The sequence below is a fragment of the Artemia sp. Qi Xiang Cuo genome, chromosome 12, assembly GCF_049724085.1.
Source record: "Artemia sp. Qi Xiang Cuo chromosome 12, ASM4972408v1, whole genome shotgun sequence".
NCBI lineage: Eukaryota > Metazoa > Arthropoda > Branchiopoda > Anostraca > Artemiidae > Artemia > Artemia sp. Qi Xiang Cuo.
The window spans coordinates 63538628-63553618 of NC_142805.1; the positions used below are offsets into that span (position 1 = coordinate 63538628).

Here is a 14991-nt window from a genome sequence, read left to right on the forward strand (position 1 = left end):
TATGACAAACGTCATAATATGACGTCATATTATTGTCATAATATGACAATCAGACAAATCATGTGAGTTATCTGTTGATTTCTTCAAAAGTTTCCTTAACAGGTCCGTAAAACTAAGCAATAGCAATTTTACTAGTTTTAACATGTTTTTACTAGTTATAGAATGATTTTTAGGAAGACTGTGATTTTAGGCTCTTTTGCTATGTATATTTAATTTTTGTGGTGCCATGAATATCCAAAATAAGAAATTAAGGGACCAAGAAACAGGGAAAAGGAATTCAAATTAGATGGAGATGTTAAATGTTTTACACAATTAAGAATCAAGTATAGACAAAAATCAATACAACAAGAGGTATAGAACATTAATGTATGAGAGAGGGGGATGTTTTCTTTTGAATTGCTGTCACAAAGGACAGTTTTCGAATGTGTTTTTTTTTCCTTACCAAATCCCAGTTAAACAATAATTTCTGTTTCAGAAATAGCTGCTAACAACATCATCTGTTACTTAGCCCATTTTTCATCTGTCTTTAAATGATCTGTTTGGAAAATAATCTGAGGTGAGCAAAGGATAGGAAAGGCTGTTGCTTGCACCTTTGTCATTTTTGCTCTGCTCCTACTCTTGTGCTCTTTTGAACTTCGGTTAACAAAACAACAATTGGTATTAAACGAAACACAAAGAAGCTTAAAAAAAATGTAAGCTCAGATTGTCCATCAAATTTGAGTATGATCGTCTTTTATAAATTTCTTTTATTTTCTCCAAAGCGTTTCTAATCTGAAATAAGAAATATATTCGTTCTAATAATGTAGTCTGGAATTCTACCTGAAATAATAACTATTGTTGAACAACCTTTATAATTAATTGTTAAATTGTTTTTGTCCATCTTCATGGGTGTGCACAGAAAAATGAACTCACATAAAAATTAATAACCAAATTTGTCGTATATATAGAAATATAGATATCTAGTGTATATATATATATATATATATATATATATATATATATATATATATATATATATATATATATATATATATAGGACTATCTTACCCTGCTTTTGACCTTATTGATATATTTTTCCCCTTTTATGTGGTCCCCTACTTGCTTTTTTTCTGAATCTGTCACTTTCTCACTCTTCATTTTTTATTTATTTTTGCAAGTAACACGTAAATACGCTCTGAGACAATACTGGGCTACGTATGACACAGAATCTCTTCAGTCATTTCTTTTATTCTGGATTGTCTATTTCAAAAAGGCCATTTTTTCCTTCGGATTGGGACGGCTTAGATCTTAGTCGCCGCCCCCACCACCAGTATTTTGACTAGGCTTAGGACTGTGACTATACTCTTAATGTCATCGATGATCGTTTGAATTTATCGACTGAACAAGAGTATGCAAAAGTTATTTTTGAAAAGGTGACATATTTTGTAGATTTTAACTTTTCTTTTCCTCCAATATTTCGGACAATGTTAAAGGTTGTAACTGTAATCTGAATATTGATGAGGATATTATGAATTAAATGACGTCACCAGAGCATGCTAAATTAGAAACTTTGTTTCTAAATATCTGAAAAATGTCATTGATCTCAGTGACGGATCCAGGATTTTTCTTGGGGGGGGGGGGGCGCAAAATAGTTTGATCCGAAAAAAAATTCGGGGGGTGCAAAATAGGTTGATCCGATAAACTTGCGTTAGGAGCAAGTTTAATTAACGCAAACTTGAGTTAAATAAGTAAATTACACTACTTTAAACTACGCTAGGAGGGGGGCATACCCCAACAACCCCACCCTCCCCTCCCTCGCCACCCGTCTGGATCCGCCACTGATTGATTTTTCTTTTTTCCAGCATTTTGGACTATGTTCGAGATTGTGACTATGCTCTGAATATCGTTGATGATCTTCTAAATTTAATGACTGGAGGAGAGCATGCCAAAGTGGTAAGACTTCTCTCTGAAAAAAGAAAAGCCCATGTACTGAATGTGGAGGAAGAATACATACTTCATGCATCCGAAGCGATGCATAAGGCTTATATAAAGGTATTTTGTACCCTCTGTCTTCTTTTTTTTATAATATGGCGGTTCAGTATCCTTGCGGAAAAGATAAGCCCTCTATCTTCAAACGCATTCCACATTTTGTAGATTTTGGTTTAAGGGGGGGGGGGGTACTAGTCGGGGTAGCTCGTCCGAGGTAGGTCAGTGTATGTATCTGTGGGAAACAGTCATCGGCAACTAATCAAATCTCTCCTTGAAAGTTTGCACTGTTGTCCTATAGGCTGTAGCACCACTCTAGAGGATTAAAAAAGGGCAAGCTATAGGCGATAGATAGCCTCTTTTTTAATCTTCTGGAGTGGTGCTAGTAGAATTTTAAGAGTCCTCACAAAAACAGGCATCCATATTCGGCATTTAGTCTATTCTACGAATTATAGAGAAGGAGGGTCAATCTGCATCATAATGGGCCCTAAACACGAACAATCACATTTAGCATCCTGGCCCAAGAAGACTGAACATAATTAGCCGGATCAGAAAAATATTCTCAGAGAGATTTCCCCATTCACAGATTCACCTTCAAAGATTAAGTCATGAAGTTGACGTTACATGGTTGACTCGTTTTACTCTGTATGTTAGATGTGTTGAAAACTACCATCGAGACTTCAGACCACTTTTCTATTTGGAGACAATCGGCTTGTGGAGAAAGAGAAGCTTTGACTATCAGCCTCACTGTATCGATTGATGCTGCTTGAGAAACCCTAAAGTAATTTTGTATTGTTACTGATTCAAAATTCAGTGGCAGCGACAAGCTAGAGAAGTGTGTTTGGTTGGAAGGATTAGAACATGGCTAAAGATGTGTAGTTTAAGCAGTGTTTACACTAAAGTTTCTCAAATTTTCAAAATTTTACTAATTTTCCCCAACTGTTCAGGGTTTACCTGAATTTCTCCAAAAGAAAAATGGGCTCTCCGAAATTTCTCCAAGAATTAAGGTTAATAAATACACGCACATTCACACAAAATAAAATTTTTAGGTATATTTGCTCAATGTTGTTCTTTTTTATCGTCATTACAAAAATCGTAAAAATCCTGCCCCCCCCCCCCTAAGCTTTCATGAATCGGCGCCACTGTGTTGATTTTTCAAGACTTTGTTTTTAGTTTTGAATCACAATTTAATAAAGTTTGGGTTGTAAGTAATTAGATAAAATCCTTTATTAACAAAGATAGGTAGCAGTAGCATAGGTACTTCATGTGTACAGTCAAATCAAGGCTATAATACTCACAGGCAAATTCCTAAAATAAACTATATCGAACACTTTCTAAAGCATTATCGCTAAAATGCCGTGTAAAATAAGGGAGAAATGCTTTACTATAGGGTAACTGAGGGAGGTTTTAGAATAAGGGATTTACGAGTTCCCTCGATTTCTCTTGGAAATCATTCTTTTGAATGAAAAAAGACGTTTTTCAGAAATTCAAATATACTACTGGAACTGAAGAGAGACAATATTGAAATCTGAAAGGAGCACAGTATAGGTTCTATTTGGATGAGATTTGACTCCAGGACCTCCAATAAGTATTGACCATTAAAAAACACATTAATATTCAATTTTCTATATTAGGAGACCTCCCAAGCCCTATATCTCTGTTACTCGACTGACTTGCTTAATTTCGAATATTATCCACATATTTATCCCTGGCGTAATGCATTCAGTTTAATTACATTTGATAGCAGGGAAAACCAAAACTCAAAGCAGTCTTACATCTGATTGGCCCTGAAGTCAAGTCAAGTCTTATACCGCTCTTGATACCGTAGAAACTTGGCAGAGTAAGGTTCTGGATAAGACTCTGACAAAATAAATCTCCCGGGGGAAGCTGCACAGCTATGAACTAATATGTTGGCTATAGTTTCAATTTTAGTTGAGAAAATAAAGTGCGCAGCACTAGCAAACCACGTACTAGACCAAAGTTGTCAATGACGTAGCTCTGATCTCCTCGATGACGGCAGGCAAGTCTTATGTCTCCGCTACACTACGGCAGGCAAGTCTTACTTCCAGATTCAGTCGTAAATGCACAAACAATGCTCACATAAATTACCAAAGTCCCGATGCCCATTTTTGGCTGCGTATTTCTCAAGATCAACGCAGCCAAAAGTAAATACATGACGAACGACTTAAATGCAGCTGGAGCCCTGGGGATCTTCCTGGACTTATAAGAGATTGAAAGAGTTGTGAGCATCTGGGATTAACAATTTATATACATGGCAGCTGCGATTAGGAGATTTAGGTTAGAATTTTGGTTTAGAGTGTTAGCAGTTGCTGCAGCTACGGTGGCAATACAGCGGCTGAAGTTATCACCCGGCTGAGTTCAGTCTTGTTAAATAGACACCAAAAGCCATCGCGACACCAAAATCTCAATTTGGGTATTTAATCCCAGAACAGTGTATCGTCATTTTTCAAAATTTTACAGGACAGTTTCGACACTAAAGGCCTGTCTCACTGCACTTGGAAAAAAGTGTAAATGAATAGCACGTTCCAAAATGCTGATTTGCGTAGGGCTATTTATTTTGCCAAAGCTTAACCAGATTCTCGATAAAATACGTTTTCTTTGAAAATGTTACCATGAATGTCTAAAAATGTTGAATGTCCGCTTTCACTGGTGAATGTCAACAAACACCAAATACGTCAGTGAAAGATTAAATATTTCATTACATTCTGGTGCATTTGGACCCTCACCGGTGTATGTCGACAATCACAGATATGCTCTAGTGAACAAGAGAGGGAAAAACCCTATTCCTTAAAACCCAATCCTATGATGTCCAAAAGAGAGGAAAAACACAATTCTTAAAACCCAATCCTTATATCTAATTGAGAGATAAGATAAGAAAAAACCAAATCATTATCTGTGCTTCGATTCAGTCAGCGTTGTCGGTCTTATGCAAAATTTGTGTCAAGCTTATGCTAAGTTTGATGGTGACACCAACGTTTTGTTAATTTTTGTTTCTGATACCCTGATTTATACAGAATGGATATTGCAGTGAATCGTGATCTTTTTTTGAAAAGTTAAATGCATTAATTGCAGGTAAACGAGAAGACAAGTGCTTTTATTTTCTCAAGAAAAGTAGTCTAAAATACTTTCTAAAGTGGTTTCTGCTAAGATTAAGTGCAACACAACTTTGGATTATAGACGATTAAAACGTTTTGACGTTATTAAAATTAAGGATGAAGAGAAGTTGATTGTAACGTTAAAACTAGGAGAAACCTAATATACAGTATTACGTTACCAACGAGGACTTGTTGAGTATGCGTTATGAAGCTAGAATAGGCAACGGAGTATGCTTAAAGTGTTAAAAAATTTTAATTTTAAAATTGTTTAAAAATTTTTTTAATCTAATAAAAGAGTTTATGCTTTAAAAAATGTTTCATTATTACTTTTATTAATTTTTTCCCCAGAGGCACTTCATATGGAAGGGGTCGTCATATAAACTTCAAGGGGGCTCATTCAATTTAAAATCGAGCGTTCTAGTGCCCTTTTTCAGAGCCAAAAGTGACCGGAGGGCAACTAACCCTAACCTCGAAGCCCTTTCTCCCCAAATGCATCTGATAAAAAATTTGAGATGACTAACTTGTTAAAAATAGTTCAACGGTCGAATGAAAAAAAAATTCGGTTTTTCCGAATTTTTTTCCCATCCGATAAAATTTTGAGAGGTATTTTTTCAAAGTAGTTCAAAGATCATATAACGAAAACTCCGGGATTGAAACAATCCTTCAGGGCCCGGGTTAGGCGTTGTAAGTTATGCCTGGGGGCATATATAACTATTATGAAAGAGATGCTCTTATAAACTTCAGAAAGTGTCCATATGATTGGAAATTGAAAGTTCTAGTTCACTTTTTAAGAGTCAAAAGAGATTAGAGGGCAACTATCCTCCCCATACCCCTTTTCCCCCATATGCATCCAATTTGTTGTAAATAGTTCAAAGGTAAGATAAAAAAAAACTCCGGTGTCGACACAACCCCCAAGGGCCCGGGAACAGGCGTTGCAAGTTATGTCCTGTTGGAATATATGGTTCTTATGGAAGGGATGCTCGTATAAATTTAAGAGAGGTCTCATTTGGATGGAAGTTGAAAGTTCTATTTCACTTTTAAAGAGTCAAAAGATATCGGAGGGCAACTAGCCCCCCCCCTCCAAGCCTTTTTTCCTCAAGGCCATCAGATAAGAACTTTGAGATAGACATTTTTTTTAAGTTGTTTAAAGACAACATAGAGAAAACTCCAGGCTCGAAAGAACCTACCAAGGCCCGAGGGCAGGCGTTGTAAGTTATGCCCTGGGGAAATATATGGTTCTTATGGGAGGGATGCACTTAAAAACCGGAGAGGGCTCATTTGATTGGAAATCGAAAGTTCTAGTTCAGTTTTTGAGAGTCAAAAAAGATTGCAGGGCAACTAGCCCCCCATGTTCCTTTTTCTCCAAATGTATCCAATAACAATTCTGAGATAGCCATTTTGTTAAAAATAGTTCAAAAGTTAGATAAAAAAAAGCTCAGGTGTCGACATAACCCCCCAGGGCCCGGGGGCAGACGTTGTAAGTTATGCCTTTGGGGTCTATATGGTTCTTATGAAAAGGATGCTCGTATAAACTTCAGAGAGGGATCATTTGATTGGAAACTAAAAGTTCGAGTTCTTTTTTTAAGATTCAAAAGAGATCCGAGGGCAACTAGCCCCCCCCCCCCTCCCCACGCCTTTTTTTTCCAAACCCATGTAATGAAAATTTTGAGATAGCCATTTTGTTAAAAATAGTTCAAAGGTCATATAAGAAAAATTCCTGTGTCGACGCAACCCCCCAGGGCTCGGGGGCAGGCGTTGTAAGTTATGCTCTGTGTACTTACACAGTTCTTATTGAAGGGATGCTCGTATAAACATTGGAGAGGGTTCATTTGATTGGAAATTGAAAGTTCTCTTTCACTGTTTAAGAGGTATATGGATCAGAGGGCAACTCCCCCCCTCTCCGTGCCCTTTTTCTCATTTTCCTCAAACCCATCCGATAAGAACTTTGAGAGAGCTATTTTTTTCAAAGTGGTTCAAAGATCATATAACGAAAACTCTGAGTTCGACACAAAGCATCAGGGCCCGAGGGCAGGCGTTGCAAATCATGTCAGGGGGGCATATATAGGTGTTGTGGAAGAGATGCTCGTATAAACTTCAGAGAGGGCTCATTTGACTGGAAATTGAAAGTTCTAGTTCAGTTTTTAAGAGTCAAAAGAGGTCGGAGGGCCCCTAGCCCCCACGCCCTTTTTTCCTCAGATTCACCCGAAACAAATTTTGAGATAACCATTTTTTAAAATCGTTCAAAGGTCAGATAACAAAAACTCCGATGTCGACACAACCCCCAGGGCCCGGGGGCAGGCATTGTAAGTTGTTTCCGTGGGCCGTATATGGTTCTTATGAAAAGGATGCTCTTATAAACTTCAGAGAGGGCTCATTTGATTGGAAATTAAAAGGTCTAGTTCACTTTATCATAGTCAAAAGAGATCGGAGGGCAACTAGCCCCTCCACGCCTCTTTCTTCCTCAAACCCATCCGATAAAAATATTTAGGTGACTAGTTTGTTAAAAATAGTTCAAATATCAGATATTAAAACTCCGGGGTTAACGCAACCCCCCAGGGCCCGAAGACAGGCGTTGTATGTTATGCCCTGGGGGCACATATGGTTCTTATAGAAGGGATGCTCGTGTAATCTTCAGAGAGGGCTCATTTGTTTGAAAATGGAAACTTCAAGTTCACTTTTAAAAATTCAAAAGAGATCGAAGGGCAATTAGCCCCCCCACCCTTTTTTCCCTAAACCCATCCGATAAAAATTTTCAGATAGCCATTTTGTCAAAAATAGTTCAAATATCAGATAATAAAAACTCCGAGGCCGACACAAACCCATTTTTTTACTTTGATATCGTTACTTTGATACCAGTTTTGATACTTTGATGAACGTTTTGAAAAAAAAAAAGTTTGGTTTTGAAATAAGGTATTTTTAAGAACTTGAAACTCTTGGCAATCAAAACGAACAAAAATTAATTAAAAAAAAAACTTTCCGAAAAAGAAGTCTTTCAAAGAAACGTAAAGGCCGTTTTAAACTTAAGATCAGCAGGTTTTAGACTTTTACAGTGAGAGAAAGAGGTGATACCCAAACTCTTGTTTGTATTGATTTTTGTTCGTTTCAAGCTTGATTTGCATATTTAATTTAAGTTTCACTCGTTTTAACATTTATTTATTCATTTACATTAATATCTATTGTATATTTGTTTGCATTGATTGTTTATTTGATTTTTGTTCGTTTTTAGTTTCATTTATACTTCAATAGCAAAATATTTTTTTTCGTTTTAAGGTTGATTTGCATATTCAATTTAAGCATTACTCGCTTTAAGATCTATTTGTTCAATTATATTATTACCTGTTATATGTTTTTTTGCTATGATTGTTTATTTAATTTCTGTTTGTTTTGGATTTTATTTATTCTTTAATAGTAATTTCTGGTCGTTTTGAGTTTGAATTTTTACAGGTGTCTGTATCTGCTGATCTTAAGTTTATAAAGTCCTTTACTTTTCTTTGAAAAACTTATTTTTCGGAAAGTTTTTTATAATTAGTCAACAAGAAAATAGCCAGAAATACTAGTGTAACTAGTTTTTAGTAAAATACTAGTTTTGGTTATATCCTGTTTTTTCCGGAGCTTCACTTAAGTTGGATGCAGGACCACGGACCCTCCGAGTTATAGTAAGTTATTCAGTTGGTTAGGTTTGGTTGCAACTACCCTCCTTTTCTTTTTTTTATATATATATATATTTATAAAAAATGGTAATTGTTCGTAATGATCGTTTGGATTGGCTTGATAATAATCTATTGAGTGTTTTGGATTTAGGATTAGGGGTGCTTCACAGGGATTTTGATATGGGGGTAGATGATGTTTTTCCGAAGGTTAATTATAAGTGCCCAATTGATTTACATACTAGACTGGCACCGGATAAACTTGGCATTTTTCATCTGAATTGTCAGGGGTACATTGGATTATTTTTCGGAGCTGAGTATGCTATCTAATTTTCATATTCTTGCACTTACTGAAACATGGTTAATGAATAATAATTCTGGACTATTGGATATTTTAAATTATAATATGTATGTTAAGAACCGTACTCACCATCAGCATGGAAGACGTGCCTTGTATATTAGAACTGATTTGAATGTGAAGGTTAAGGAAGATTTGTCCGTTAATAGAAAGATGATTTTTGAGTGTTTTGTTGCGGAGGTTGATAAGAATGGTGGCCCATTTTTTATTGCTGTTTGTTACCGCCCCCTTCAGCTAGTGTAGATTGTTTTTTAGAATTATTATAGCAACAAATGGACCTTCTAACTCGTAAGAACATGCCGTGTTTTGTGTGTGGAGACTTTAACATTGATTTGAAATTGTTAGCATCTCACTTAAAAGCCCGGAATTTTTTGAAATTTATGTTAGGTTATGGGATGCAGCCTGCTGTAAATATTTGCACAAAAGTGACGAAGTCATCTTCATCTCTAATTGACAATGTAGTTTTGAATATTCCCCGTGATTCGTTGAGTGTTATGTTAAATGATGTTTCGGATCACTTTGGTTTGGCAATATTAGTTCCGGGTATATTGGAGAATATTAATAGTAACAGTGATGCTCGTCCCAAGCCTAAGAAATTATTAGTTGATTCAAATACTATATAAGATTTAAGCTTAGGATAGAATAGTTAGATTTTTAATTTTTACAAGAAAATTAGGTTTAAATTTGAAGTTTGAGCTTTGGTATCGTAAGATTAAGGATACGTTTTTGGAATGTTATGAAGCGTCAGAAATACAGATGAGAAGGGTGTCTCCGAGTAAAGCTTGGATTATGAAGAGTTTGTTACAGTCAATTAATAGAAGACGTTTTTTATAAAAGTTGCCAACAAGGAGCAATGATCCTCATGATAAAGTAATATGTCGAGTTAATAAAAGTAGGTTAAAGGCTGTACTCCGAGATGCTAAGGTAGAATATTATAAGGTTAAGTTTAAAAAAGTTGAGGGTAACCCGAGTAAGACTTGGAAATTGATTAAGTCGGTGACTTGCCCTGGTAGCGTCTTGATCCGTCCAGATAATATAGGAATGAATAATAATGTTGCAGATGAGATGTGTAATCACTTCGCTAGTATTGGGCAACGTGCGTCATCATCGGTGCCAGTATTTGATCAAGATGGAGATTTTCGTCAGTTCCTACCTGAAAATTGTGATGTGTCTGCGTACCTTAAATCTGTAACTATTGATGAATTATTTGATGTTATACAAAACAAGAAAAATGGTGCATCAGGAGGCGATTTTATTTCATTGAACGTTTTGAAGTCGATTTTACCTGTTGTTAATTAAAAAAAACTTACAGAAAAATAAGATTTTGAAATAAAAGTAAATAAAATTTTAAACTAAAGCAAGTGAGATACAAATAAATGCTAAAATTCAAATTGAAAACGACCAGAAATTACTACTCAAGAATAGATATACCCCTCAACTACCCGACCTAAAGTAGACAATCGTATGACAAAACTTAAAATAAGAAGTAACATGAATGATTAAATAGATCTTAATCCGAGTAATGCTTAAATTGAATATGAAAATCAAGCTTAAAAAGAAAAGAAATATTTTGCTATTAAAGTATAAATGAAACTTAAAACGAACAGAAATTAAATAAAAATCAATGCGAACAAACATACAATATATATTAATGTAAATGAATAAATAAATCTTAAAACGAGTGAAACTTAAATTGAATATGCAAATCAAGTTTGAATCGAATAAAAATAACTACAAACAAGAGTTTGGATATCGCCTCACTACAGAAGCCTAAAACCTACTGCAGCATTGGCGCTATACTGAAAACAATGCTGTCAGTAATTAAGATTTTAGGGAATAAATATCAGCATATATAGATTAAATTGACAATGCAAATTTTTTCTCAGTTAACTCATTTGAATTTTTTCAGTAAAGTACAAATTATATTCTGGCTTTTAGAAATGATAGGGGTTTTGAACCCTACTCATATTAATTTAGCTGGTTTTGAGTTTGACTCTGATATTTATGTTAATACTGGTTTGTTTTGGGTTTCATTCATTTATTGATACTGATTTGGGGTAGTTGTATGCTTGGTAGATTATATGATAGTCTAGAAGCAAGGTGTTGAAAGTGTGAATCATACCACGAAGGAATGGGACTGCTACGAGAATTAGCCTACACTCCACCCCCTAAATTGACCATGCGGATTCAAAAATACCAATGACACTTGCTTGCGAGTGGTGGAACACCCCGAAACTTGACATTTTATCATATTTTGGTGTTTCATGCAAGAAAATGCATGTTCCACAAAGTTTGAGGTGCAGTTTTCCACTCAAATAGAAATGTCTAGATGCCATAGAATGTTTCATAACAAACGAAAACGATTAGTTAGAGAAAATGGCAGAGTTAAAAAAAATGGCAAAACTATATGAGTCTTGAACAGTCTTGGAAAGTATAAACAAAATCAAATTGAGAATTAGATATATAATGATGTTAATTGTTGAAAGATCCATGAGTTCAAGATTGTTTTTTCACTGTAATTTTATTTTCATTTTCAATGCTGTAAGAACTGGAAAATAATAAATTTGTAATATACGAGTAATTCGTTTTCAGTGAAGCACCAATGACGCAGAAGGCTTTAGATTTTGCAGTTAAAGAAGGGCGCAGTATACAAATTTTGTTTATAGTTAAACTATATTTGTCTTAACTAATCTTGAAAAGAACTAATAAGTTAAGCTGAATATTTGATAGATAATGATATTAATTGCTAAAGCTCATCAGTTCAAAATTTTACTGTAATTTTAATATTTATTTTCAATATTAAGTACAAAAGAAACATTTGTAATATAATTCGTTTTCAGTAAAGCGCCAATGACGCAGTAGGTTTTAGGCTTCTGCAGTGAGGCGATACCCAAACTAAAAATTAAACAAGAAAAACGGGTTTTAATTTCTATAAAGCAGTGAATACAACACATTTAATTAAACACAAATACTCCGAATATTTCGGCCCCACTTCCGGGAGCCTTTCTCAACGGAAAAAAATTCTTACATAAACATAAAAAACATACTAAACAAAACAAAAGAAAAAATATAAATAAATAGGAAAAGAAAACTCACATATTAAATAAACAAACTCCATTCACTGCCGTATACAATAATACGGAAATACGAATACGGCAGTGAATGGAGTTTGTTTATTTAATATGTGAGTTTTCTTTTCCTATTTATTTATATTTTTTCTTTTGTTTTGTTTACTATGTTCTATAAAAACCTTATATGCCCCCAGGTCATATCTTAAAACCCTTGCCCTGAAGGTTGTGGGGGAGTGTCCTCAAAATTTTGATTGGATGTGTTTGGGGAAATGATGGGCGTCGGGGGGGGGGGGGGCTACAGGCCCTCCAATCACTTTAGACTGTTAAAAAGGACACTAGCCCTTTAATTTACAATCGAAAGAGTCTGTTTTGAAGTTTTACGACAACGCCTTCTATAGAAACCTTATATGCCCCCAGGGCATAACTTAAAACCCTTGCCCTGAGGGTTGTGGGGGAGTATCCTTCTCGAAATTATATTTTCTATCTGGAAATCAACTACGCTGAACAAAATAGCTATCTCAAAATTTTGATTGGATGTGTTTGGGGGAAAGATGGGCGTGGGGGAGGGGGAGCTAGTTGCCCTCCAATCATTTTCGACTATTAAAAAGGGCACTAGCCCTTTAATTTCCAATTGAATGAGCCTGTTTTGAAGTTTCTACGACAACGCCTTCTATAAAAACCGTATATGCCTCAGGGCATAACTTAAAACCCTTGCCCTGAGGGTTGTGGGGGAGTGTCCCCCTCAAAAATATATTTTTATCTGGAAATCAACTACGCTGAACAAAATGGCTATCTGAAAATTTCTATTGGATGTGTTTGGGGAAATGACGGCCGTGGGGGGGGGGAGGGGGCTAGTGAAACTCCGATCACTTTCTACTATTATAAAGGGCCCAATCCCTTTACATTCCAATCGAATGAGCCGGTTTTGAATTTTCTACGACAACGCCTTCTATAAAAACCTTATATGCCCCCAGGGCATAACTTAAAACCCTTGTCCGAGGGTTGTGGGGGAGTATCCTCCTCAATATTATAATTTCTATCTGGAAATCAACTACGCTGAACAAAATCGCTATCTGAAAATTTTGATTGGATGTTTTTGGGGAAATGATGGGCGTGGGGGGAGGGGGGCTATTTCCACTCCAATCACTTTCGACTATTAAAAAGGGCACTAGTTCTTTCGATTTCCAATCGAATGAGCCTGTTTTGAAGTTTCTACGACAACGCCTTCTATAAATAACCTTATATGCCCCCAGGGCATAACTTAAAACCCCTGCCCTGAGGGTTGTGGGGGAGTATCCTCCTCAAAAATATACTTTCTATCTGGAAATTAACTACGCTGAACAAAATGGCGGATGTGTTTGGGGGAATGATGGACGTGGGGGGGCTAGTTGCCCTCCAATCATTTTCGAATATTAAAAAGGGCACTAGAACTCTCGATTTCCAATCGAATGAGCCCCCTTTGTCATTTTTTAGGACTGATAAATAATTGTTTAAAAGCTGGAATATTTCCCGATTGTCTAAAGTGCGCGAATGTTATCCCGATATTTAAAGGAGGGGATAAGAATTGTTTTAGTGATTATAGACCGATTTCTTTACTGCCATTTATTTCTAGAGTGTTTGAAAAGTTGATTCATAGTAGGATGGTAAGTTTTTTCGAGAAAAGACAATTTTTTAGTTCTAGTCAGTTTGGGTTACGTGGTGATTTTTTAAATGTGATAGTTAGTTTTCTTAGTGGAAGGACTCAGTGTGTCGTGATGGATGGAGTTACATCTAAAATTGAACATATTTCGATTGGAGCACCCCGGGGTTCCGTTTTGGGCCCTTTGTTGTTTTTGGTTTATATTAATGACCTTTGTAGAGCTTCAAGTAATGTGTCTTGTTCTTTAGACCTTGATACTTACGGTACTAAAGGAATTCTACCATGTTTTGCTGATGATGCCCATTTTACTGTAGCTGCTAGAACTTAAAATGAGGAAAGAAAAACGAGCAAAAATGGGGTTTTTATAGGCCAAATGAAGATACTGAAAAAACGAAGCGAATATTTCGAGAGGACAAACGCCTCTCTTCTTCAGCGCGAAACGAAACGATGTATCAATAAAAGCCAAAAATTAAAAGAATTAAAACCAACTACCTAAAAACCATAAAAGCGAGTTATTCGCCAATATCTGCGATTTGCACAAAATCCAAAAAATATGAACTGCCATCGACGGATACTAGCGAACAACTGAACAAAGGAAAGGAATCAATTAATTCACTCGAAAAACAAAACGAACCAGCAATTAAATAATTTGGAAAACTATGTCATTTGATTTCGGATTTTAATTAAGGCATTTCTTGCAGACACCCTTTGAGACCTAAGGGGTTGTTCACGTGTTTGATTAGATGACTGAGAAAGTGGTTCAACGTTTATTTCAGGGATTACTAAAGTATCGGCTTCTCTTTTGAGAAAACCGAAATATGACTCGTTTATTCTTAAATCACCGGAATCTCTGTTTAAAGCTAGACCTAAATGTTGGTATTTATAAATTTCAACAGCTTCTCTGTAGTGCTGGACAATACCTTTATCATTCGAAATAAGACTAGCTTGATTAAACAAAAGAGTATGGTCTGGTTTTTCAAAAATATGCTCTGCAAGGGCAGAGTCAAAATTTTCTGGTTTTTTCCGCTTTTTAAGTGTATTATTAATTGAACTAGAATGCTGAGTTAATCTATCTGTTAGTCGCTGATTAGTTCTTCCAATATACCAAAGACCACACGAACAAGGAATTCTGTAGACACCGGAGTTTTCACCTACCGGGATAGGGTCTTTTCCTTGATAAATTTGGGACCTGATA

General features: G+C 35.7%; 1 protein-coding gene across 2 annotated transcripts in view; it reads left to right on the forward strand.

The window, feature by feature from the left end:
* Positions 1-14991, forward strand: part of Brd7-9 (Bromodomain containing 7/9) — a 220850-nt gene that overhangs the window by 177607 nt on the left and 28252 nt on the right. For both annotated transcript variants that reach the window (XM_089098433.1, XM_089098434.1), the window contains exon 8: positions 1842-2031. In XM_089098433.1, coding sequence (XP_088954559.1) covers positions 1842-2031 — 190 coding nt within the window. The remainder of the gene's footprint in view (positions 1-1841; positions 2032-14991) is intronic.